Source organism: Marmota monax, unplaced genomic scaffold (genome assembly GCF_021218885.2).
Source record: "Marmota monax isolate L192 unplaced genomic scaffold, Marmota_monax_Labrador192_F-V1.1 WCK01_AAM20220418_F8-fsc00021, whole genome shotgun sequence".
Classification (NCBI taxonomy): Eukaryota; Metazoa; Chordata; class Mammalia; order Rodentia; family Sciuridae; genus Marmota; species Marmota monax.
In genome coordinates, this window is record NW_026695228.1 from 20,971,980 (window position 1) to 20,998,104 (window position 26,125).

At 58.0% G+C, this 26,125-nt stretch overlaps 1 protein-coding gene across 3 annotated transcripts in view; it reads left to right on the top strand.

The window, feature by feature from the left end:
- The window catches only part of Unc13a (unc-13 homolog A), a 60,991-nt gene that overhangs the window by 28,694 nt on the left and 6,172 nt on the right, over positions 1-26,125 (top strand). The window contains exons 17-43 of one of the 3 annotated variants that reach the window (XM_058576499.1): positions 804-1,031; positions 1,823-1,964; positions 2,089-2,258; positions 3,421-3,536; positions 4,702-4,865; positions 5,248-5,398; positions 5,680-5,748; positions 6,001-6,090; positions 7,068-7,202; positions 8,842-8,975; positions 10,410-10,495; positions 10,670-10,796; positions 11,920-12,016; positions 12,315-12,458; positions 13,467-13,550; positions 14,130-14,207; positions 14,411-14,499; positions 14,901-15,053; positions 15,899-16,022; positions 16,902-16,907; positions 18,384-18,422; positions 19,525-19,554; positions 20,860-20,916; positions 21,274-21,354; positions 21,975-22,122; positions 23,206-23,262; positions 25,674-25,766. In XM_058576499.1, the coding sequence (XP_058432482.1) occupies positions 804-1,031; positions 1,823-1,964; positions 2,089-2,258; positions 3,421-3,536; positions 4,702-4,865; positions 5,248-5,398; positions 5,680-5,748; positions 6,001-6,090; positions 7,068-7,202; positions 8,842-8,975; positions 10,410-10,495; positions 10,670-10,796; positions 11,920-12,016; positions 12,315-12,458; positions 13,467-13,550; positions 14,130-14,207; positions 14,411-14,499; positions 14,901-15,053; positions 15,899-16,022; positions 16,902-16,907; positions 18,384-18,422; positions 19,525-19,554; positions 20,860-20,916; positions 21,274-21,354; positions 21,975-22,122; positions 23,206-23,262; positions 25,674-25,766 (2,892 nt within the window). The remainder of the gene's footprint in view (positions 1-803; positions 1,032-1,822; positions 1,965-2,088; positions 2,259-3,420; positions 3,537-4,701; positions 4,866-5,247; positions 5,399-5,679; positions 5,749-6,000; positions 6,091-7,067; positions 7,203-8,841; positions 8,976-10,409; positions 10,496-10,669; positions 10,797-11,919; positions 12,017-12,314; positions 12,459-13,466; positions 13,551-14,129; positions 14,208-14,410; positions 14,500-14,900; positions 15,054-15,898; positions 16,023-16,901; positions 16,908-18,383; positions 18,423-19,524; positions 19,555-20,859; positions 20,917-21,273; positions 21,355-21,974; positions 22,123-23,205; positions 23,263-25,673; positions 25,767-26,125) is intronic. The other 2 variants (XM_046436882.2, XM_046436884.2) reach the window with 2 other exon arrangements.

The window sequence follows — 26,125 nt, forward strand, 5'->3', positions numbered from 1 at the left end:
GAGTTAGGGGATCGAGGGCGGGGACGGGAGCTGTGAGGGGTCAAAGAGGGGTGGGGCGGAGCAAGGGGCGGAGTTAATGGAAAGAGGCGTTTTCCTTGGAGAAAAATAAGCCTAGTGTTTGGGTCCGTGGGGCGAAGGGAGGGATCCCAGGGAGCAACCAGCTCAGAGTGGGAGAGGCTACAGAGGAAGAGGCTTGGAAGGGGGCGGAGACGCGGGGGTGACTGGGAAGGACTGGGCAGAAGTGTCTAAGAGGGGCTACGCCTCAGGTGGCGAGGATGTGCTCAGTTCAGGATTGGGGAGCAGCTGGCTGGGACAGGGGTGACGACTCACAAGAAGCTGGGCTGAGACGGCGTGGGGCTCAGGGAAAAGGATTCGGAGAGGGCCAGACACCAAGGACACCTGGTTCAGAGAGGGGAGAAGACTCCACGTGAGGGGAGGACACATAGCGGGCAGGGACTCTGAATGGGCGGGGACTCCAAGTGGGTGGGGACTCCAAGTGGGTGGGGACTCAAAATGGGCGTGGTTCAATGGTGAGGAGGAGGAGGGTGTGTCTCCTGGGAGGCGTGGCCTAAGGAGGGGTGAGGACGAGGGGCGGGGCTCAGAACCAGAGGACCTCAGGGTGAAACGCCTGTGTAGGGGCATTCAGAGACTCGGAGCAGGTAGGAAGCTAACTTCTGAAGGTGACTTCTGAGTCCCCATGGCATAAAATGCAGGTGGTCCCAACCAAGGGAGCTCTTCGGGTGGGGCTGCTGGCTCCTCTGGGTGGAATGCACTGGGACAGTGATAGCCATGGACGTCCGCAGGGGCCGCGGAGAAGAGCTCCAAGCACGGGGCGGAGGACAGGACACAGAACATCATCATGGTGCTCAAAGACCGCATGAAGATCCGGGAGCGCAACAAGCCCGAGATCTTCGAGCTCATCCAGGAAATCTTCGCTGTGACCAAGACGGCGCACACGCAGCAGATGAAGGCAGTCAAGCAGAGCGTGCTGGACGGCACGTCCAAGTGGTCAGCCAAGATCAGCATCACTGGTGAGGCGCAGGGCGTGGCACGGCCCCTCCTTTTCAGCCCCTGGGCTCTACTCCACGCCCAGGACTCTCTGCTTTGCTGTGTTGTACTTGGGTGTGTCCCTGTCTGTTCCAAGTTCTTGCGTGTGCTCGCCATCTACACAAGCTCAATGAACGAGACCCTCAAGAAAGTTGAGGGCACGTGGTTCAGAGGCCCAGGGGAAGGCTGGGGAGTAGGACATCAAAGAAAGGATCCCTGCAGGTGGTGCCAATGAGCAGGCAATACTGTGACAACTAGGGCTCAGATTCTTGGATGACCTTAGGGGACAATGTTTAGCGTATGTCTCTGAGTGATCCCACCCAAGGGCAAGAGCCCTGGGATGTTTATCCACACCCAACCGCATTTGAACTTGAGGAGGAGAATTTCAGGGCAAGTAGGTGTTCCAGGATTTGACCCCAGGAGACCCAGGTGGGAGACTGGGACTTGAGTCTAGGGTGGAGCCTGCAGGGGGCGCAAGTGAGCAGATGATTTCCTGTGCAGCTGGGACTGAGTCCTCCTGGGGACCTCTGGGAGACAGCACAGAATGTGCATGTGGCTGAGAGCAGTCCTACCCATGGGCGAGGTGGCTGGGTACTTTGCCATCCTACATGGGCCAAGGGCACCATCTGTGTTAAATCTCTGGCAAGCCTAGTGTGCCCTGCTGTTGTGCTGAGGTCAGGTCACAATGTCCCCGGTGAACAGCCTGGAGCATGTGGAGCACCTGTTCTTGGTGTGCCTGACCCTGATCTCCATATCTGTCCTCTGTGTCTTCTAGTGGTCTGTGCCCAAGGCTTGCAGGCAAAGGACAAGACGGGATCCAGTGACCCTTATGTCACAGTCCAGGTTGGGAAGACCAAGAAACGGACAAAAACCATCTATGGGAACCTCAACCCCGTGTGGGAAGAGAATTTCCACTTGTAAGCACCTGGCTGGGTCCCCAGCCCCACCTAGAGCTCACTTCTGGGGTAGCTAGAGAGGGTCCCAAGACCCAGCACGTGCCAGCTGCCTGATCCCTGTCCCTGCCTCCTCCTCCCTGTGCAGTGAATGTCACAACTCCTCTGACCGCATCAAGGTCCGCGTCTGGGATGAGGATGATGACATCAAATCCCGCGTGAAGCAGAGGTTCAAGAGGGAGTCCGATGACTTCCTGGGGCAGACTATCATCGAGGTTCGGACGCTCAGCGGCGAGATGGACGTGTGGTACAATCTGGGTGAGCGAGGCAGGGACAGTCCCCAGGTAACCAGACAGAGCAGGGAGCCCAGCGGAGTGGGGAGCTGGGGTCTCAGAAGGAGTTTGGTTGAGAAAGTTCATCTGGTGGGGAAGGCAGGGTCCATGTGCCCAACTTGGTAGGGGCAGGAAACACCAAGGTTGAGAAGGTGAGCAGAGCCCAGGAACTTCTTAATTTGCTATAGGAAGAAAGAAGGGGAAGGGCAGAATCTCCATAGCCCAGTCTCACATGGGAGGCAGGAAGCAAAGCCTGGGAATCCAGTCTGAGGGGAGAGATGCAGACCCAGAGACCCAATCTGAGAAGAAAGATTGAGCTTTGAGAATCTAGTCTAAGGAGGGGGCTATGATTTGGGAATCCCAATCTGAGCGGAGCCCCACAGAACCTAGACCCATGTCTAAAAAGATGCGTAGAATCTGGGGAGCACCATCTGAGGGAGGAGGAGTGTGCATGAGTATAGTCTGAGGGTGTAGGAAGAGCACAATCTGGGAGGGATGAGCAGAGATCACGAGCATCATTCATGGGTTAGGAGACATCCAGGTATCTCTTTTTGACTGTGGAGGCAGAAAGTGAGACCTGGAGACCCTGGACTGAGGAGAGAGGCCTGAACCCATCAAACCTGCCTGGGAAGATGACCAGTTGCTGGGTAGAGCGTCTGAGAGGAGCTGGGGCCTGAGACTTCAGTTTGGGGATGCTGCTAGTCTAAGGAGAGAGACTCAGACTCAAGAGCTTAATCCTGCCGGGCACTTTGGTGCTCGCCTGGAATCCCAGTGGCTCCAGAGGCTGAGGCAGGAGGGTCTCAAGTTCAAAGCCAGCCTCAGCAAAAGTGAGGCACTTAGCAACTCAGTGAAACCCTGTCTCTCAATAAAATGCAAAATAGGGCTGGGTATGGGGCTCAGTGGCCGAGTGCCTCTTAGTTCAATCCCTGGCATGCCCCACCCCATAAAAGAACTTAATCTTAGTGAAGAATCCAGGTCTAGGACCCTGTGTGAAGGCAGAGGCAGGGTCTAAGGAACTCTAGTCTGAGGGAGGAGACAGAAGCCCAGGGAGACCCCCAGGCCTGGAAGGACAAGAGAATGGTGCAGACATAAAGGAGCCCAGGGTTGTGCTCAGAGTTCTGGGATCACCAGCCCCTTTTGCCCTGCAGATAAGAGAACAGACAAATCCGCAGTGTCTGGCGCCATCCGGCTACACATCAGCGTAGAGATCAAGGGCGAGGAGAAGGTGGCCCCCTACCATGTCCAGTACACCTGTCTGCACGAGGTGAGCCCCGCTGAGCCACCGTCAAAGCTGCTGAGAATTCTGTGCTGGGACCTTCCTGCTGCCCGCCCCTTGCCATTACTGCTGGCCACTTCCGCCCTGTCCTCTGGAGCTATGCACACCCTGCCCCAGTCCCTCTCAGACAGTCCCTGTGCCATCCCCTCTACCTGAAGGCCTCCTCTCCACCCCTCAAGGTCGGACTCCAGGGCCTCCTCCTCTGGGAAGCCCTGCTTGACTTCCAGGCCAACTCCCCGCCCCTCAACTCCGTGGCCTTCCTTCCATCCCGGGCTGGACTCTGAGTGTCCATCTGTCTCTTTTGGCTGCCTGGGGGCTTCTGGAGGGAACTATATACTCAGGACTCTTTTTTTTTTTAAATGAATGCTGATAAATGAATGAGCGATTGATGGATGAGTGAGTGTTAAGATAGTGAACAGACAGGCAGAGATATGGTAAGAGAATGAGTGAGCTGAATAGATGGATAAGAGCAGAGGGGCGGAGTCAGGAGTCTGGTGAGTCACTCCAAGTAGAGGTGACTGGGTGGAAAGATGGATGATGGCGATGAGTTGACAGGTGCTGTTGGCTGATGTCGATGGGTGTGGGAGGCTGGATGAACCCTTGGCTGGAGAGACCACACTGGGGGAGATGGTGGGGCTGGGGGCATGGCGCAGACTTATTGGAAAGATGCGCAGCTAGGTTTTGGCAGGTGGAGGAGGGAACATGGGTGGTGAGCGGAGGTCAGGACGGACAGATTGGATAGATGGGTTAAGTTGTGGACAGGTTATGGGATGGATGCATGGATATGTGGTTGAATTATAAAAGGAAGGATGAGGGACTTGGGGGCAGTGGGATGGATGGGCGAGACGGTGGATGGACAGGCGGGTGCATAGATGGGTGGGTGGGTGAATCGACGGATGGATAGATGGTGGATGGCAGCTAGACGCGTGGCAGAGCCGTGGGTGGACGTGGATGGGCAGTGCCTGTGTGGCTGGGTTACTGGAAGGCTGGGTGAAATGTGGAGGGGCCGGGCGGACGGCTGGGTGAGTGGGTGGGTGAACCGGCAGCTCAGTAAACGAAGGCACGCACAGGCGGGCAGGCGACATGCCGGGGAGCTCGGGCCCCTGCTGTCCCTCGCGCCCTCCATCATGACCCCGGCTCCCCGTGGCCGCAGAACCTGTTCCACTTCGTGACGGACGTGCAGAACAACGGGGTGGTGAAGATCCCGGACGCCAAGGGGGACGACGCCTGGAAGGTGTACTACGACGAGACGGCGCAGGAGATCGTGGACGAGTTCGCCATGCGCTACGGCGTCGAGTCCATCTACCAAGCCATGACGTGAGGCCGCAGCCCGGGGCGGGGGCGTGTGGAAAGCGGGAGGGGCCCGGAGTGGACGCTGGCGGATGTGGGCTGGAGAGGTCTTAGGAGCAAGCGCCAGAGAGGGAGTGGGCGTGGCGGGTGGTGCAGTTCCCGGGGAGGCCAGTAGGGCGCCCTTGGTAACAGCTAGAGGACAGGGAGGAGACTGGGTTAGAAGCTGCAGCGCCACCCAGAAGTCTGGAAAGGTGGGGGCAGGAGGCACAGAGAAATCGGGACAGAAGGGGCAGAAGGATGGGAACTGGTTTGGGGGGTGAGGGTGCCATTTGCTGGTGCCCCTTGGAGGCACCTTGGGGGCCTCCGCCCATCTTGGCCCCGTCCCAGTGCCTCCCACTCCTCTCGCCAGCCACTTTGCCTGCCTCTCCTCCAAGTACATGTGCCCCGGTGTGCCCGCCGTCATGAGCACCCTGCTCGCCAACATCAACGCCTACTATGCGCACACCACCGCCTCCACCAACGTGTCTGCCTCCGACCGCTTTGCAGCCTCCAACTTCGGGGTCAGTCCCAGGGCTGGGTGCAGAAGGGTGAGGGGGAACCCAGCGCATTGCTGCCAGGTCTTGCTTGACTCCTGGTTTCCCAACCTGGACCTGACTTGCTGTGTGACTTTGCACCAGTCACTCTCCTTCTCTAAGCCTCAGCTTGGTCCTCTGTAGAATGATGTAGAAGGAAAATAGATGTGATGAGGGTTCTGCTCATGGGGACTGGCAGCCACTGTCAGTGACTTCTCTAGACCACTAAGGCCGGCCTCCATCAATCCTCCATCCCCCTGCCTCCTCAGAAAGAGCGCTTTGTGAAACTGCTAGACCAGCTGCACAACTCCCTGAGGATCGACCTCTCCATGTACCGGGTGAGAAGCGCACGTGTCATGCCTCTGTGTGTGCCTAAAGGGGACGGCTACCGAGAGGCTTGTGCACAGAGGAGCCTCCTAACACGTGGGATGCCCCCCGGCGGGCAGTACTGCCCGCTGGCTTGGGGCAGCCAGGCACACCCTGTCACCCTCCAGCCCGCCTCTTGAAACTTGGGAGCTCCGGTACCCCCCATGCCCTGACTCCCGCCCCCCAGCCTGCTTCCTAGCCCGCCTCTCCTCTCGCTCCAACAGAATAACTTCCCAGCCAGCAGCCCCGAGCGACTCCAGGACCTCAAGTCCACTGTGGACCTCCTCACCAGCATCACCTTCTTCCGGATGAAGGTAGGAGAGGGGACCTGAGCCCCTGGAGTGCCATGGGGAGGGTCCTGCAGGATTCTGGCTCCCATCTAACTGTGGCTTCTTGTCCTCGGTCGCCCCTCCCTGTCCCCACCCGCCTCTGCTGACCGCCACTCTACTCCGACCTCCTACGAGGTCACATTCTAGATCTGCATGTGGTGAGGCTGTGGCCGTCGGTCTTCCTGTGTCTGGATCCTTTCACCTAACGCGGTGGCCTCCAGTTGCATCTGTGTGGCTGCAGGGGCCAGGATTTCGTTCTTTTTTAGTGGCCAAATGGTATTCCGCTAGGTGCATACACCGCCCCATTTTCCCCCTACCCCTCGGTTGATGGCCACTCGGGTTGTTTCCACTCCATGGCTCTTGTGAGTGGTGTGTGAGCCCAGGGCACAGGTGTCTCTTCTACATACTGATTTCGTTTCCTCTGGATGCATACCCAGGAGGGAGGCTGCTGGGCCATATGATAGTTCTGTGTTTAATTTAAAAAACAATTTTTTTTTTTTTTGGTACCTGGGATTGAACCCAGGGACGTTTAACCACTGAGCCACCTCCCCGGCCCTATTTTGTATTTTGTTTAGAGACAGGGGCTTACTGGGTTGCTTAGCGCCTCAGTTTTGCTGAGGCTGGCTTTGAACTCGCGATCCTCCTGCCTCAGCCTCCTTCCGAGCTGCTGAGATTAGAGGCGTGCACCACCGCACCCGGCTGGCTATCTTTAACTTTCTGAGGAACCTCCGTATGCTTACGTGGTGGCTTCATAGTGGGACTGACATTCCCAGTGTGCGGGGTCCCCTTCTCTCCACGACCTCCCCAGCTCCCTTTGGTTCTGAAGGGTGCGTGATCTCTCCTTGTGGTTTTGACCTTCTGCCTCACACCGCTGCTTCAGTTCTTGAACCCAGAGTGATCGTGGCTACTTCCTGGGTGCCCCTGCCCGGTTGTGCCCACCCCTGCCCGCGTCCTCCTTTCAGGTACAAGAGCTGCAGAGCCCGCCCCGTGCCAGCCAGGTGGTGAAGGACTGCGTGAAGGCCTGCCTCAACTCCACCTACGAGTACATCTTCAACAACTGCCACGAACTCTACAGCCGCGAGTACCAGACCGACCCGGTGAGGAGCCCGCGCAGAGGGCAGCAGGGACACCAGCCCGGCCCTGGCCCCCATCCCGGCCCTGCCCCTTCTCGAGGGACTCAACCGTTCTGAGCCTCAGTGTCGTCTTTATGGGGAGCTCTGAGCCCCCATCTCAGGATTGGGGGAGAGATTTGATAAGAGAAGCTTCAGATCAAGTCCAGTTAAGTGCTGAGCCTTGGGCATACAGTAGGCGCTCAGGGAATTTGCTTGCTGAGTTGAGTTGGGCCCAAAACGGTGAGCCTGGGAGAAGATCAGTCACTCGAGACAAGTTGAGTGGAATTTCTTGAATAGAAAATTCATTTTTAGGGCTGGGGCCATGGCTCAGCGGTAGAGCGCTGGCCTGGCACGTGTGAGGCCTGGGTTCGGCCCTCAGCACCACATAAAAGTAAATAAACAAAATAAAGGCATGGTGTCCATCTACAACTAAAAAAAAAAAAAATTCTAAAGAATTTCATTTTTAACCATTTGAACTCAACTGATTTGAGATCATTCAACAAACACTTGTCTGTGCACATAATGTCCCGGGATTGCGGATGAGGCTTGGGGGAGTGGATATTCTAGAAGGAGGCAAAGTTGTTCAAGTTGGAAATTGACAACCAGGTAATTAGCACTGAGATGGGGAAGTTGGGGGACGGTGGGAGCCAGGGTGTCCCCTGGCCTGGCTTCTGTTAGGACGAGACACCCTAGCTGAGATCATCCCTGGACCCCGCTGTGTGCCCTCACACTCGATTGATTTGGGTGACATCGATCACTGGACTGAACTGAGTCGAGGTGAACTGGTAGAACTGGCTGGGTTCACCTGAATCAGTGTCCTTTCGTTTACTGCTGTTTGGTCGGCTGGGCTCGAGATTGCTCTTGACAAATTAGTCAACAGAATTAACTGGACTGGGCTGAGCTGGAGCTTGAACTCGTTCATTTCCACCCGTCCATTGTGTTCCACTCGGCATCCGCTCCGTTCCCTCCGTCAGGTTGTTCTCCACAGGGTTGAGTCGGGGTGAGCTGGGGTGTGGGTCAGATGCAGCTGTTCTCAGTGAAGTCGGTTAATGGGATCTTGTCCGTGGAGGGGGCTCGTTTCTGAAGCTCTGCTGGGCCGAGAAGAGTGGGTGCCCTGCAGGGACGTGGGTTGGGGGGCCTCCGGTTGCCTTGAGTGGGTTGGGCTGAGTCGGAGCCTGTTTATTTGCAGTTTGTTGATTTGCAGTTTGTTGACGTTGCTCTTGGACGTGTCCATCAGATTGAATCCCCGACTTCACCTGAGGTTCCTTCAACCCAGTGAAGTTTGATTCCCCTCCATTCAGTGCGGTTGGGCCGAGTTCGGTTCCGCGGAACCGGCTCTGGGGCTGACTTCTGTCCCGCCGGCCGCTTGGTTTGCATTCCTTCCCGATCCGCCCGCTCTGCAGGTCTTGGGCGCATTCAGCGGGTTTCTGAGTCGAGTCTGAGAGTCCTGAGCTCGCAGGGCCCTGGGGACATGAGCAACTCTGTGGGGCCAGTTTTCAGGCAGGCTGTGCCCGAGCTGGTTACCTTCCACAGGGCCACGCCTCCCCCACCTCTGCCCCCTGTAAGCACTGACTGGGCACTGACCCTGGAGCCCTCGGACCCATGTCACCACTGTCCCTTCCAGGCCAAGAAGGGGGAGGTTCCCCCCGAGGAGCAGGGGCCCAGCATCAAGAACCTGGACTTCTGGTCCAAGCTGATCACCCTCATAGTGTCCATCATCGAGGAGGACAAGAACTCCTACACCCCCTGCCTCAACCAGTGAGTCGCGGCCCGTGGGTTCCCTCCCCGGGGCGGTTGTGAGTGTGCGACACACAGCTTTGTGTCTAGTGTGTAAAGGGGACCATGTCTCATTACAAATAGGCTGTGGGTGGAGGGGCACGGGTGTGGTTCTGCCCATGTGAAGTCAGGTACATAATATGTGTGCAGGTAGATAATATGCATTTTCTAAGTGCTGATTTGCGTGAATAACTGTGTACATACGTGTGCAATTTTGTACGTGTGTATAAATTCATAAATAACCATAGAGAGTGTTGTTCAAATATTTACTAAAGGTTAGATGCTCTACCGAATGTTTTGCATTTAAGTTGTTTCCTATTTGAAGTGTGTGTGTGTACAGGAGTTCGTGTATAGTGGTGGTCAGTGGGTTGAATTGTGTCCAATAAATACACAATATTATCCAATATAAATATTGTGTATTGTGTAATAAAATATTGTATGATATTGTATAGTGGTGTGCATGTGGGTGCAGGTCTGTTGGGGATCTACGTATCTGTGAAATACGCATCCGTGTTAGCTCTGTGAGCTGTTGTGTTTAATTTCTTCTGAGGTGAGTGCTAAAGGGGCCCCTTAATTTGGGGTGCTAACAGCTCCTGGTTACTTAGATATAGAGTTAAGATAATGGATTTAGCTGGATGGAGCACAGTGGATGTATGGGTGGATAGACAGAGAAGAATGGATGGATGGGTAAATGGATAGACAGGTGGGTGAATGGGTGGGCGGATGGTGAGTGAGTGGTAGATGAAGGAATGGGTGGGCATGGATGGCTGGGTATATGAATGGGTGGTTGGATGGATGATGGATGGATGGAAAGATGGATGGATGGATGGATGGATGATGGGGGATGGATGGATGGATGATGCATGGAAAGGTGAATGGTGGATGATGGATGGATGGAAAGATGAGTAGATGATGGATGGATGGATGATGGATGAAAAGATAGATGATGGATGGATGGATGATGGGGGATGGATGGATGGATGGATGGATGATGGATGGAAAGATGGATGGATGGATGGATGGATGGGTAGAGACAGGAATGGAGGGAAGGGTGGGCAAGGGAGTGGTCGGCCGGGTGGGTGCAGGTAGATGTGTGGATGTGTGGTGAGTGAATGAATAGATGGAGGGACAGATGGAGAGGTGATGGATGGCTGGATGCACAGATGGCCGGGTGGGTGGACAGGCAATATTTGGGCCAGTGAGTGAATGAGTGGACGGAGGGACGCAGGGAAGAGTGGGTGGCAGAGGCTGAGGTTGATCCAGGCCTTAGCGCAGCTGCTCGGCTAGTCAGTGTCCATGGGGGACTTGAATGCAGACCCCTGCCCTGCCCACACGGCCACCTGGACAGGGAAGGAGGAGCAGCCCGTGCCCTCTGGCTTCGGTCGCCTAGAGTTCATGCTTCCGTGACTTTGCCAGGTTTCCCCAAGAGCTGAATGTGGGGAAGATCAGCGCCGAGGTGATGTGGAACCTGTTCGCCCAGGACATGAAGTACGCCATGGACGGTGAGTCCCACCCGCCCCGGCCACGCCGCTGCCCAAACGGGACCCAAGCATCCCCTCCAAGGCTGCAAGTGTCTGGACTCTGCCGGCGTCGGACGCCAGTCGTCACCTGTCTGCTGAGACAGAGGGGAGGGTGGCGGACCCTCCCGGGTGAGCCGTCCCCTCTGTCCCCATCAGAGCATGACAAGCACCGCCTGTGCAAGAGCGCCGACTACATGAATCTGCACTTCAAGGTCAAGTGGCTCTACAATGAGTACGTGGCAGAGCTTCCCGCCTTCAAGGACCGCGTGCCCGAGTACCCCGCGTAAGTCCTCCGCCCGAGCCTGGCCAGAGCCAGGACTGCGCCGCAGCCAGGGGACCCGGAGCAGAGGGCAGACCCGCTAAGGGACGCCTGGGCGTCAGGGCACAGTGGGGCTCACGCCCCGTCTCCTTGACTCCCAGCCACTGGACTGTGGACCCCCATAGCCCAGAACGTCTGTGGTCAGAGAGACCGGGGACGCACAGCGCTGTCCCTTGTGCCTTTTCTCACCTAATCCTCCTGGTGATTCCATGAGGTGACACGAGGGCGTTACCGTCCCCACTTTCTGGGTGAGGAAATGGAGGTTAAAAGATGCCGGTGACTTGGTCCAGTGAGGTCAGCGATGGACCCAGGAGGTGAACTTGGGGTGACCGACACCTGCGCTATGTGGGGGATGGGGATGGTGGCCACCGATTCCTCAGGACCTACTGAGTGCCACACTGGTCACTGCTCACAGCAACCCTGTGGGACAGTCTGCTGTGCAGTCATCCCCCAGCGTCCACTGGGAGTGGTTCCAGGACACAAAGTCTGAGGTGCTCAGGTCCCTTCTACTAGATGGTGCGGTGTCTGCACACTACTGTGTTGTGTTTAATTTATTAATTTATTTATTTTTGGTACCAGGGATTGAACTCAGGGGCACTCCACCACTGAGCCCCATCCCAGCCATATTTTGTATCAGGGTCTCACTGAGTTGCTTGGCACCTCTCCATTGCTGAGGCTGGCTTTGAACCCACGTTCCTCCTGCCCCAACCTCCCAAGCCGCTGGGATGACAGGCGTGCCACCGCACCCGGCTCTGCACACTATTTTTGAACCCCAGTGGGTTGAATCCTGGTGGCGGAATCCATGATGCAGAATGCGGACCGTGTAGGGAACAGGACTCAGAGGGCGAAGGAGGTTTATCTGAGCCAGGGCTCATGAAGTCTGGGCCTTCCTCTGATGGCTGCTGCTTGGTCCATTTCATGGGCAAAGTCCCTGAGCCCAGTGAGGGAGGGGAGCAAGGGCCACCCGAGGCCACAGGGTGAGTCCGGGGGAGTGCAACCGGCCCGACACCCCCCAGTACTGGGTGGGAACAGGCAGAGCAGGGCCGGGGAGGGGAGCGCTGGGCCCCACCACAGCCCTCCATCGCAGGTGGTTTGAGCCGTTTGTCATTCAGTGGCTGGATGAGAACGAGGAGGTGTCCCGGGACTTCCTGCATGGCGCCCTGGAGCGGGACAAGAAGGATGGGGTAAGGGGTCAGCATGTGACCACACTCCCCGTTTGCCCATAGTGACCTCGTTCCCTCGGGGTACCCACTGGGGTCCACCTGGAGCATCCGTTGCCCTTGAGGTGAGCGCAGTCTGCCGTGGGTGTCCACCTCTCCACCCACCCCGTGGCCTCTGTGACCACCTTTAGAGGTGGCAGTCTGCCATCCGGGTACTCCGTGCCACCCCTCCAGGTGGTCAGTGTGCGCTGTCCCCCTGGAGGCCAGGAGGGCGTGCTCGGGGCCTGCCCTGCTCTCACCGTCCCCTCCTGCCCCCCCGCAGTTCCAGCAGACCTCGGAGCACGCGCTCTTCTCCTGCTCCGTGGTGGACGTCTTCTCCCAGCTCAACCAGAGCTTCGAGATCATCAAGAAGCTCGAGTGCCCCGACCCCCAGATCGTGGGGCACTACATGAGGCGCTTTGCCAAGGTGTGGGGTGCGCTCCGGGGGGCAGCGTGGGTCAGGGCGGGTTGGGCTTGCTCAGGGTGGAGGCGGGGGTGCCGTGGAGGTGGAGCCATGTGATCGAATTCGGGGTTTAGGTCAGAGCTTGGGTTTGTTGGGACTTGGGGTTGGGCCGGACTGGGGTTGGAGAGTGGATGGAGCTGGGGTTGGTGATGCCGTTGTGCTGGGGCTGGGGTTGGTGCTTGAGGCTGGGGGTCCTTCTGGATGGGGTTTTGAGTCGCATTGAGGTTGGAGCGGAGGCTGTGGTCTCTGTAAGTTAGAAAGGTTTCCGGGTGAGTTTGGTATTGTTGGATTGGAGTTCAAGTTTGGATTGTCATGAGGCTAGGTGGACCTTGGTGGGGATTTCAGGTCAGACTGGGATTCAATTCAGGATCAGGTCATGATTGAGTCTAGGTTAATATGGTGGTTGTTCTCTTGAGAGAGAGAGAGAGAGAGAGAGACAAAAGAGCCAGGCACAGTGGCTCACAGCTGTGATCCCACCAACTAGGGAGGCTGAGGCAGGAGGATTGCAGGTTCAAAGCCAGCCTCAGCAACTCAGTGAGACCCGATCTCTAAATAAAATACAAAAAAAGGCCTGGGGATGTGGTTCAGGGGTGAAGTGCCCCGGGTTCAATCCCCAGCACGAAAAAATAGGAAAAAAAAAAAAAGAAAAAAAAAAAAACAGGGCTGGGGATGTGGCTCAAGCGGTGGCGCGCTCGCCTGGCATGCGTGCGGCCCGGGTTCGATCCTCAGCACCACATACAAACAAAGATGTTGTGTCCACCGAAAACTAAAAAATAAATAAATATTAAAAAAAAAAAAAACAAACCTGGGTCTTCATCTGGCGGTTGATGGTCGTCCTGGGTGGAGATCCACCCAGCCCAGAGGACCGTCTTAGATGCCGTGGAGTGGAAGTTCATCCATGATCTCGCTAGTGGTCTTGCTGGGACTGGTGACCAGCCCTGCCCTGCTCTCACCCACCCCGTGTCCCCCCAGACCATCAGCAACGTGCTTCTCCAGTACGCGGACATCATCTCCAAGGACTTCGCCTCCTACTGCTCCAAGGAGAAGGAGAAAGTGGTGACCTGCGGGCGCCCTGTCCTGTCCCCTGCCCACTCCTACCCAGCGTCCCCAGGGCCCCACCCTCCCCGCGCCCTGACACCTGGATATCTGTGTGTCCAGCCCGTGTGGCCTCACTGTCCCCGCCGGATGCGAGCTGTTGAGTGTGCTGATTGGTGTGTGTCGGGTTCTGTGTGTCTGGGCACAGGGCACCTGGGCGCCATGTCTGTGCCTTCGCTGGCTGTGTGATGGGCGTGGGGTGAGAGTGTCTCTGGTCCTGGGGGTCTGACTGGGGTAGAGGCTGGCGCCTTCAGTGTTGTCGTCTGGGTGTTGAGTGGTGGGTGTGAGTGCGGAGCTCTGGGTCCACAGGGGACCCCCACCCTCTTCTGGACCCACCCTGCCCAGCCCAGCTCGTGGGGGCAAAATCACTTCAATCCTCACCCCGCCCCAGCCCCGGAGGCGAGCTCCCAGTGATCCCAGGAACCTGAGCGCACCTGACCTGCGGCCCGGGGTCCCCAGCCCCAGCCCCTGAGCCCATGACGCGGTCCCTGGGGGGGTGGGCAGTGCCGAGGCCTGACCCCGTCGTCCGCCGGCCCGCAGCCCTGCATCCTCATGAACAACACCCAGCAGCTCCGCGTCCAGCTGGAGAAGATGTTCGAAGCCATGGGAGGGAAGGAGGTGCGGCGCCCCCTGAGTCCCCGCAGCGCGTCCCCCGGGTCTTGGGCTGGGTTTTAGCCCCACTTCCCCTTCAGACCCAAGCCAGCGGCTTCACCGGGTCTCCTGTCCTCTGCTGCCCCTCGGGCTCCCTCTCCCTGGTGAGATGAGAAGTCCAGGTGTTTGGATGCTCCGTCCTCCTGACCTGCTGTCCCTTCCGCTCTCAGCTGGACTCCGAGGCCAGTGACATCCTGAAGGAGCTCCAGGTGAAACTCAACAATGTCTTGGATGAGCTCAGCCGGGTGTTCGCCACCAGGTGGGCATCCACAGGGCCCGGGCGTCGGGGAGGGAGCCTGGGCCATCTGGAGACTCAGCAGAGGAAGAGACCAGGCTCAGTGCCAGATGATGCCAAGTTCAAATCCTGGCTCCACTGCTTACTAGCTGTGTGTCCTGGGGAGAATCACCCAACCTTTCTGAGCCCTAGCCTATTCATGGGTCAAGTGGGGATGATGATAGACAGGCCCCGAGCAGGACTTTTGAGAATGAAATGAACAACACGGATCAATGCCCCGCGGTTCTGCCCGTCCCGACCTTGCCAGCTGTGGGTGGCCTTGCTCCCTGGTGTGGCGTTGGACCACCACACAGGTTGGCGCTGGCCGCCCCACCCTCTGGGAGGCCAGGGGAGTGGGGTCTGAGCCCTCCCCACTGTGTCCCCAGCTTTCAGCCACACATCGAAGAATGCGTCAAACAGATGGGTGACATCCTCAGCCAGGTGAAGGGCACGGGCAACGTGCCCGCCAGCGCCTGCAGCAGTGTGGCCCAGGACGCCGACAACGTGCTGCAGCCCATCATGGACCTGCTGGACAGCAAGTGAGCCGACAGGGGCTGGGACGGACCAGGGAGGCCGGAACCGGGCCAGGGAGCCAGGCGGCTCCAGTGGGCTTGCCGGGAGGGGGGGGTTGTGTGAAAGAGTGTGTAAGTGGAGGGTAGATACTTGGCAGGACTGGTAAGTGAGTATCTGTACGGAAGAATGGGTGGTGGCTGGGTGGATGAAGGGCTCCAGGGCTGGGCAGCGAGAAGATGAATGACTGAAGGAAAGAGGCTTCAAAGGTTGAAAAGGATGGTGGGCGGACAGATGGATGGAAGGACGGACAGATGGGTGGAAGAAAGGAGGAAGGAAATGAATGGGTGAGGAGGAGGGAGGGGGAAGGAAACGGAAGAGAACGAGAGAAGGCTGGGCCGGGGTCTGGTGGATGGCGGGGTAGGTCGGTGTGGGTCATGTGGACTGTCCCTCTCTGTCCTTAACCCCCGCACATCCACTCACAAACCCTCTGCTGGTTTTCCTCCCAAGTCCGCCCTCCTCGGGCCACACCCTCCTCCTGGCGGTGCCCGCCCCCTCCCAGCCCTGGTCTGCAGCGCTCCTGGTCCGGCTCACCCCACAGCAAGGTTGCTCCCACGCGAATGTCAGGGCATGTCCCTCTAGAGCCCTCCATGGCTCCCGCTGCCCCATCCCCATGATAGGTGCGAGCCTCCTCCCCAGGCCCCAAAGCCACTTCCAGTGCGGCTCCCGCTGACCTTCCGAGCACCAGGGTTCTGCACATGCCCCACACAGGCCGCTGTGTCGGGCCTCAGGGCACCTCGGGGCTGCGCGTGCAGAGTGCCCCCTACCGTGCTGCGCTGGGGGAGCCCCTCTCAGACCCGCCCTCCGCCCCCAGCCTGACTCTCTTTGCCAAAATCTGCGAGAAGACGGTGCTGAAGCGGGTGCTGAAGGAGCTGTGGAAGCTGGTCATGAACACCATGGAGAAGACCATCGTCCTCCCGCCGCTCACCGACCAGACGGTGAGGCCCGCAGGGGACCCCGCGCCACCGGGCCAGCTCCCTGTGGGGGCCTAGAGAGCTTTGGTGCCTTGAGGCTGGGGGACCAGGACAAGGGGATGGAGGCTCAGAGAGGTCATCTAAGGCTCAAGGGCCAGCCGAAGGTAGTAGAGGCCACCAGAGGTCAGACAGGTCAGACATGGGTCAAGGTCATCAAAAGGTCTAAGAGGTCACTTGGGAATAGTTGGGGTTACTCCAAGGTCAAAGAGGTCAAACAGAGTCAAGAGATTTCAAGGAACCATTCAAAGATCAGAGGTCACCCAGAAAAGAAAGGTCAGCTCGGGGCTGAAGACATCTGTAGATCAGTAGTGTTCAGGTCTCCAAAAGGGTTTTGGGGTCAGTAAAGAGACAGACTCAGGCCAGAGGTCACGGAGAGCATCCAAGGTCAGAGGTAGCCCAAGCAGAGGCCAGTGGCTATCCAGAGACCAGGCTGTGCATCTGGGTCTTTCAGAGATGGGAGAAGAGACCAGAGTCCCCAGGGATCGGGCTGCCCAGAAGGGTGGAGGCAGGTGCCCAGACCCCTGGGAGGCACGCGACCCTCTGGGAGGCTCAGAGGCTCGCAGACAGAAACTTGCAGGCGGCAGTGACACACTGAGGGCACAGCCCAGAGTGCAGAGCGGGAGGACACTCCTGGGTGGATGGGGGAGCTCAGGGAGGGGTTGGGGACCACAGAGAAGCAGCGGTGGGTGGAGGCCCGAGGCTCCCCAGCCTCCCCTCTCCGTGCGCAGGGCGGGTCAGGGGCCTGCCCCTGGGTGCCGTCTCCGCCCCCTCCTTGGCCTTCCCTGGACACTCACGGTGCCTTATTCCCCCTCCCTACCGCCCGGTCCCCAACACGGCTGACAGATGATCGTAAGTAGAGGCCCGTCTGTCCGTCTGTCTGTCCGTCCGCTCTGTGTCTGGACTCGGCCCACCGCGTGGCTGCACCCCCACCCCACCCAGCGCCCCCTCCCCACCCACCAGCCCTCACCCACCGTCCCACCTCCCGCCTAGATGTGCCTGTGTCTGTCTGGGGCGGGGCATGGGGAGGGGAGGGGCCGGGAGGGCGGGAGGCCACACCCACCTCCCCCGCCCCGTTAGAAGTCCAGGAGGCACCTGCCAGCTCCTAAACCCGTGTCCCAGCCCCTTCGTATCCGTCCTTGCCCTCTAGTTGGATGCGACCCTTATTCCTTTGCCCAGATACCACCAGGATCCTGGATCTCCCTCCAAAGCTAGAAAGAGGGTCAAAGTCAAGGGGGCCCCTCTGACCTCCCCTTTGGGCCTTGAACTGTTAGGCGCACCCCAGAAGGCAGGCTTTTGCCCCGTGGCTCTCGACTCAGCTTCTCAGGGCAGGCTCCTACCTCTGACCCCCCAAGTGCCAGCGCCAGGCTCTGTTCCTCTGTCCACTGGCGTTCCCACCTGCCCCACGCCTGCTGTGCACAGATGCTCAGGTGGAGGCCCAGGTGGGAGGCTGCAGGGGGACCTCGGTGTCTGATAGACTGGGGGTCAGATCCTAGCCCGGCCACTCTCTCTCTTCGTGATCTTGGGAAATCACTTCACCTTCTAAGCTCCATTTCTTTGTCTGAAAAATGGGGTGACTGCAGCAGCTCTCGGGGTTCAGTCACTGGCGTGCTCCTCAGGGCCTGGCCTGGGGGCAGCAGGCTTGCTAAATCAGGGCGGCCCCTGTCAGTGGTACATCACCCCTTTGTGGGCCAGCAAACCTTCACCTGCTCGTCTCTCTTCTTCACGGGCGCATCTGGGGTTTCCGGCTGGCAGCCGTGTGCCAATCCTAAATAATGCCCTTGTCCATGGATAAAGGAATTCGTGTTTATTGGTGACTCCATGTAGACCAGGCCTGGTCACAACTGCTGTTTCTGACAACCCTTTAAGTGAAGTGGATGTTGTTATTCCCATTTTGTAGATGAGGAAAGCTGAGGCCCAGAGCCGAGTCCCTTGCTCAGGGCCACAGAGTGAACACATGCCAGAGTCAAGATTCAAATTCAGGTCTGGCTGGGATGGAGCCTGTTTGCTTTTCTGATACTCCAAGAACCCAGAGCCTCATATGTACACTAAATGTAAATGGACCATATTTGGCATTGACTTCTCTCTAGCTCTTGCGCTCGCTCGCTCTCTCTCTCTCTCTCTCTCTCTCTCCCCTTCCTCTCTCCTGTGTCTCTGACTCATATCTTTGAGAGTCGGCCATGAAGGCCAGCACACACAGTCCCTATGCACTCGTCGCTGGCCACCTGTGCAGTGTGGGCCCCCATCCCCACAGTACACCTATGACTGTCCTGGGCCCCATGCTGCACGACATGCCAGGTTGATCACCCTGTGACATTGTCTCTGCAGGGCACCCTCTTGAGAAAACATGGCAAGGGATTAGAAAAGGTAATGAGGGACTCCTCTTGCTGAGGTCCCCAGCCGTGGTGTTTGGGTGTGAGTGTGCCTGGCCTATCTGTGTGTGGGGGGGTAGGAAGCTCAGCTGGGGGTCACGGGTAGAAGGCAGGTGTTCTAACAAAGTCCCACGAAGTCGGGAGTCATAGAGGAATGAGGAATGTGAGTGCATGAGCAAAACTGTATACAGACAACTCCTGCCCTTGCACAGCAACACCCCAAGGGCTCCTCCTTGTCCTGGGTGCCACTGATACTCTGTGGTCTCTCTAGAGGCCAGAATTGGATCACTGCCCTGGACTGGGACCTGTGTTGATTTTTCTGCAAATTCTTTTGTTCTAATGGGTGTTTGCTGTAGGGAGATAGGAGCTGTGGCAGCACATGAGCAGTTGCCTCGTTGTGCACTTGCACAGAAGACGCCATCCCTGTGCTCACACATGTGGGGTCTCGGCTTTGTGAACATGGGTAATAAGACTTCCATGTCCACTCAGCCAGCCCTCTGAGGGGCACCTTTGATGTTCCAGGCACTGCATACATGTATATGCAACCACAAGGGTGTGAGTGTGTGTAGGTCTGTGTGTGTGATTGTGTAGGTGATGAGGATGCACACGTGTATTTCAGCATGTGAGTTCTGCGTGTGTGTTTCTGTGTTGATCTGTGTGTGTGTGTGTAAGTGTGCACACATGTGAATGCCTGGGTGTGTGTCTCTGTTGAATGTACCTGCAGCACCCAACAGTATGTCCCGGGTCGTCAGGTGCCGGGGAGGCTCAGGGAGTGGGGGAGAAGAGACCCGGAGCCCTCTCTCCCCTCCCACCCCCCCAGTCCCCTGCCAGGCACGCTGGCTGTCGGGTGGGATCAGGCACCTGTCCCCAGGGGATGAGCTTAGGCCAGCTCACTGAGCACCCCCAGGATGTCAAAGGGTCTGGCTCTAAGCCCTCACTCGGGGACAGGGACAGTGCCTACCTGGGGAGGGGACCCAGTGTTAGGTTCAGGACCGGGGAGGCAGCTCAAGGGCTGGGCTTCCAGGGGACAGGGAAGTCCCATGAACGGCCTCCCAGCAGCCACCAGAACTCTGACCTCCGCCTGGTTCTCTCCGCAGGGCAGGGTGAAACTGCCAAGCCACTCAGACGTAAGAGGCCCCTCACTGTCTGTCTGGCTCCCCTCCCCACGCCCTCCACCTCTGTGGTCCGTGCCGTCTGGGGCCGTCTGTGACCCTGTCTGTTGGTTTCTTCTTCCTTTGTCTGTCTGGCTTGCTTTTGGGGGGCAGGTGGGGGACAGTGGGCAGGGCCGAGGGTGCCAGGAGGGCCCCGGCTCCCCGCCAGACTCTAGGTGGGTGCCGCAGGGAACCGCTCAGACAGCGGGGCGCCTGGGGGACGGCTGGCATCAACCTCGAGCTGGGGTGTGGCCCGGGGGGGAGCACTGGCCAAGCGTGCTGAGGCCCTGGTCTCCTCCCCAGTTCCCCCCCCAGCACCACAGGAAAGAAGAAAAACAAACCCCACCTGTGAATGGGTCCTTTCCCACCAAACCCACCCAGGACCCAGTAATGCGAGACTCGTCACCCCACTGCTCCTCAGCCCTACCCCCTACCCTCATTAGCCAGTGAAGGAAACCAGGCCCAGAGAGGCTCGAGGACATGCCTGAGGTCCCCTGGCACAGTGATGGAGGAGGCTGGACACATGGCTTCCAGGCTGGGATCTGGTCTCAGCATTGCCCGTGACTGAGATGAAGCAATGATTAGAGTGAACACTGGGCAAAGACGCAAAGCCACAGAGTGGGTGTTGTTTCTGTCATTTACAAGGGAAAACTGAGGCTCTGAGAGGTTAAGTAACTTGCCCAGGGCCACACAGCAGAGCTGGGATTTGAACCCAGCCCACCTGACTTGGCAGAGCCATAGCCATGTTGCCATCTTATTTTGTCTGTTTTGGGGGAGCAGAGGGGGTAGGGGAGGTCCCTTCATTTTAAAGGTCAGACTAACAGCCCCCGCCATTACAGAGTGAATCCCCCACAGAAGGGATGGCTGTGGGGGTGGGGTTCATCAGGGCCATTTCCTGAAGCCCAGCCCTGCCCACGGCTTTCCCAAGGCCTCCTAACTCTAGAGCTCACACCCCCAGCGTTCCCGTCTGGGGTTCCCCCTACCCACTGTCCCCCACAGCCCAATCCTTGCCTGTTTCTCTTCTGTGTCCCACAATCCTGGGGCCATGGTGGAGGTGCAGTGGTGGGTAGTGTTCCCATAGGATTGGGCCTTCCAGGGTCAAGGTCGTGACCTTCTCCTTGGCACTTTTGGGGTGGGTGGCTCCAGACCTCTGTCTTTGGGACATGGCCATTGCCCTTCCCAGAAACCAAGATGGTGTCCAGGGCTGGGTGTCGTCTGGGTGGGTGGGGAGTGGATTGGGGGACCCCTCGTCACCCCAGCTGTGTCTGTTGTTACCTGCAGGGGACCCAGATGATCTTCAATGCCGCTAAGGAGCTCGGTCAGCTGTCCAAACTCAAGGTGAGTTGAGAGGTGGGAGCAGAAGAGGCAGGAGATCGTGGGATGGTGACATGCTTTGTAGGCTCAAGGGACAGAAAACTTACTCAGTTTTCTGACTTAAACACAATTTATTTGCTTCATTGTGTTGGGAAGATGTGCATGGTTCAGCTTCAGGTACAGTTCAATCAAGAATGCAAATAATTTTGCCTACAAATATGCATGGAGCACCTACTGAGTGCTAGTTGCTTGCTGGGCACTGGGATTGAGGAAAACGACTCCTAGTCCAACTCCCCAGTGTTTAGCAAGGGTGAGACCTATAGGTAGATCCTGAAGTTTGGATCTGCCCTGCCCAACTGGCCCATCTCCCCATCCATCTAGGACCACATGGTACGAGAAGAAGCCAAGAGCTTGACTCCGAAGCAATGTGCAGTTGTTGAACTAGCCCTGGACACCATCAAGGTGAGAGTCCTGTCCAGTTGGGTAGGCAGAGGGCATGGCTGGTATGGACATGACCTAGGCTCACCTTGGACCCTCATGAATTTATTCAGTTTCTAAACACTCTGGGTTCCTTCTCCTGTGCCAAAGCTAGACCGACTGAGGCTTTGAGGAGCCCAGGTGAGAGGACATGCTGGACAGACATCCTCAGCCTGGCGAGGTCAGGACTGGGAGGGAGGCAGGATGGGGGCAGCCCAAGGAGGGAGTAACCAGGGCTTTTGGAGGGAACTTGGGGAGATGGGTCTGCGGAATGCACAGAGGTTCGGATTCAGCAAATGGGCCAGGAGTAGAGAGGGCCTTTCCCCCAGTGAGCACAGGAGGTCTGAAGTCCCCATGGAGGGCAAGGTCTAGGGAAGGCCTTGGAGGGAGGCTGGGAAAGGTCTGGATGGGTGCAGTTCTGAGGGTGCTGGGAGCCATGGAAGGTTTGGGGGGCCGGTGGGGGAGGAGCAGGGGGTCATCCAGATGCTGGATGTGAAGGAAGGGGAGGGGACAGTGGGAGTGCCTAGTCTCATGGCTGCGCAGGGCTTCCCTCTCAACCTCCACCCCACCACACCCCCCCTCACCTCCCTCATTGTCCCCCACAGCAATACTTCCACGCCGGTGGAGTGGGCCTCAAAAAGACCTTCTTGGAGAAGAGTCCCGACCTGCAGTCACTGCGCTATGCCCTGTCCCTCTACACGCAGGCCACCGACCTGCTCATCAAGACTTTCGTGCAAACCCAGGGAGCGCAAGGTGAGGGCGGGTCGGTCGCCACCACGTCCCCTGCCTGCAGAGGCAGCCCCGCCCCCGTTTTGCGCAGCAGCCACTGGCCCCGCCCCTTATGACATCATGAGCTTGGGTAGAATTGACAGTGACGTTCCACTGTCCCTAAGTCAAGGAGTGATCTACAGCATCTGGGAGTGGGCCCCGACCTCAAGGACCAGAGAGCGATGGCAACAACTTAGAGGTGGAACCCAGGACAGCGGAGGGCTCTGAAATGATTGTCATCTGGTAGAATCTATGATGTCCCAGGACCATTGAGAGGTTGACAGCTACTGGGACAACTGCGTCCACCAGGGAATGGTTGACAGCTCCAGGGGAGGGTAACTGGAGAGTGACTGATAGCTCGTGATGGGCGAGACCTTGGAGGTCCTGGAGCAAGGGATGATTGGCAGCCCGGGTAGAACCTCTGACGTCATGGACCCAGACCGCGATTACAGTCCCCAAGGGCGGGATCTCCATAACGTCTTGGGGCTGTGGAATGATTGACCGCTCCAGGACCGGAAGGACCCCACCTGGGAGCGGGGAGCACGGAGGAGGCCCCATTTCTCGAACTCTCTCTCTCTAGCTCTTGTCTTGTGCTTCCGCCTCTGTCCCTCTGGAGCTCACACCGCAGCTGGGGCTGAGGGCGGGACTCTAGGGGCCTGTTTCCCCTCCCTGGGGACCCACCATTTCAAAACTGGTGTAGACAGGACGAAGAAGTTTGGCCCCTGACCACAGGCTTTGCTCCAGCGGCGGAGGGGGAAGGAGCCCGGTGGCCTCCGGTGCCCCCCTTCCCCCACCGCGGCAGCCCGGGCCCTCCCCGGGCGTCGGCTCAGTTTCCCCAGAGTCCTCACTGCTTTTAGTGTCCTCGGTGTTCCCGAAGCGGGAGGCTGTCTGTCCGTCCGTCCGTCCGTCCGTCCGCCGCTGACGTTTTTCTCTCTCTCTTGTTTTTCCTCCCTCTCGCTCTGCTGTCCCCTCTCCGCGCCCCCCGCCACGCACACTCCTCCATCCCCACCTGTCACTCGCTCTTCTCCCCCCTCCCCGCCCCTCCCTCCTCCCTTGCCACCCGATTAGTCCATGGTGGAAAGGGGACTAGGTTTACCCTTAGTGAAGACATTTATCCTGAGAAGGGTACGTGCCAATGCCGCCCGCCGCCCGCGCCCGGTGCCCGGTGCCTGCGCCCCTCCCGGCCCGGCTAGTAAAAGGCCCGTCCTTCCGCCTCCCGGGACTGGGGTGCCCCGGCCAGGCGGGCGAGGGGGAAGGACGCTTGCTGGTTCCACATGGAGAAGGAGAAGCGATTCCCCAAGAAGTGTCTCCTAAGCCAGATCCCGGGTCCCCAAACAGGCACTTGCAAGGTTAAGAACTGGGCTCAGGTCCTGAGTCAGCCATTCCGCCTGCGGGGCACTACCAGGCAGATGAGAATCCACCTCCCTGCGACTCCGTTTTCCCATCTGTAAAACGGGGACAGGCAAGGAATTAATCCCAGGGGATTAATTTCCAGGTTAGAAGAAATTAAATTGAGAGCCATTCCTGGCACACAGGAAGCTCACGATTGTTAGCCAATGTTGTTAGACTCAGCAGCACATTTTTTGAAGTAGACAGCAACCGACAAGCTCCAACCCACAGCCAGACCCTGTAGGGTGTATTTCTTGGAAAATCTCAAAAAGATTTCTCCAGCTGTCCCCGGACAGCGTCCATCACCCTCCACATGAGGAGAAGGAGTGTTCAACAAGGCTAAACCACTTGCCCAGGGAATCTTCTTCCCCTGCAAGGGGACCCGGGACTTGGGGAGCGGGGTGTGGGGCTAGGGGGAGCACAGACAGGCCCATAAAAGACCCTTCTCTGTGGAGCCAGCAAACCATGGGAGGGGGTGCCCCGCACTGCCCCTCCCCCTTCTTACTAGCTTTGGCCTTGGTCTGACCTCTCACCTGACCCACCACCGTCTAACTCACCCCTGGCACCTCAGTTTGGCCCGGATTGAGCTTGCTATGAAGCATCAGCCTTGGGGGAGGGAAGGGCGGGGAGGCTGAGCATGTGACTGTGGGGGGTGGGAGCCTGAGAAGATGAGGAAGGTGGCCTGGGGTGGGCAGCAACCAGGGGTGATGAGGGTCTCCTGGCCCCTCTTCTCCATGACCCTCAGTCACTTCCTGTCCAGTGTGAGGTAACCTGGATCAACCTCTTACTGACCTCTCCCCCACCCCTCACCTCCAACTTCCCTGTTCCTGTCCCATGCATGGGTGCTCCAGGACTAGGGAGCTGCCTGGGGGGGGGGCGGTTGGGGAGGGTCTTGGTGGAGGTGCTGGCGGTCACAGGTCCACAGGCCCAGCAGGATGCCCTTCCAAGTCACAGGGTCAGAGGGGACTGAGACAGGAGCTTTTAAGTTGCGCCTTCCATGATCCCCATGAGCACTGTTGGGGATACTATGTTAGTTAGAAAGAGTGACGTCACCATGACTCAAGCTGGCTGTGGAACTGAAAGATCAGGGGGTTGAGATGGCATCAGGGAGGTCTCTGTGGGACAGGCTGTCTCCTTATTCGGCAGAGATAGCCCTTCCCACTTAGCACCAGAGAGGGACACAGCGCAACTCAGCCTGTGCAGCCAAAGTCCCAAATCTAACTCCTATTGGCCCAGCTTGGGTCATGGGACTGTCCAGGAGCCAATCACTTTCAGTTATAGGCAGGGACTGCTTTGATTGGACAGCCGTGGTTCATTCCACCCTCCCTGAATGGACACGGGAATGGCCCGCCCCTATCTGAGCCCCAGGGTCTGAGCACAGGTCGGAGGTGAGGCCGGGAGCGTTTGTCAGTGGAAATTTGAGAATCTGTCAGACGGGAAGTCAGGACCAGGAACCTCAGATGTGCCCAGACAAGCCGTCACTTCAGGAGGGGTGAGGATTCTGGGCCAGGTGATCCCAGTGTGTCGGAGGAGCCGTGAGGAGGCCGTGGGGTGGAGAGGGAGGAATGGGGGAAGGAGAGCAGTGGGGGAGGTTTGAGGCAGGGGAGGTGGTAGTACTGGGGGGCGGGCCGCAGATCCCACAAACACTGATTATCCCAGCGTGAGATGGGAACTACGGGAGGGTTCTGAAGAGAGGAGGGATGTGACATTGAGGCCCAAGAAGTCTACTGCAAAGTCCAGATCCGCCCTGATAGAGCTGGATCAGGATGGAGGTAAAAGATATGGGTCAGATTCTGGGCGTGTTGCGAAGGTAGGGCCCTGGGACCAGAGACTGCCAGAGTGTAGCGGAAGATGAAGAGTCTGACCACATGAGAGTCGGTGGAATGAGAAAAAGGAAGGCAGATGCAGGAGGCTCCGAGAGGTTAAGAGATGGGCCTGCCTGAGGTCACACAGCAAAGTAGTGAAAGGCTAGAACCCAGGATTCTTGGCTTTCCAAAAGCACCTGCCATCTGGCCCCCTTCAGTGCCTCCCTGTCAAGGCTGATGACCTGGTGCCGCCAGCACACGGTGAGGGGGAAGTGGCCAACGGCCCTCCCAGGTGGTGGGAAGGAACTGAGCTCACAGCTGTATTCTCCCCTGTCCCACCAGGCTCTGGGGTAGAAGACCCTGTGGGTGAAGTCTCTGTCCACGTCGAGCTCTTCACCCATCCAGGCACTGGGGAACAAAAGGTCACGGTGAAAGGTGAGTGGCCCGGTGAAAGGTGAGTGGCCCGAGGCAGGAAAGGAGGTGCCTCAACCAGGAGTCACCAAGTCCAAGACAGAAACCAAATTCCAGCTGGCTAAAGTGACAAACATTTTGCTTAATGGTTCATAAAAACGTAAAGTGCAAGATGGATGCGATGGTGCATGCCTGTAATCCCAGCAGCTCGGGAGGCTGAGGCAGGAGGATCTCAAGCTCAAAGTCAGCCTCAGCAATTTAGTGAGGCCCTAAGCAACTCAGGGAGACACTGTCTCTAAATAAAATAGAAAAAGGGTTGGGGATGGGGCTTAGTAGATAAGCACCCCGGGTTCAGTCCTCATTACAAACAAACAAAACAAAAG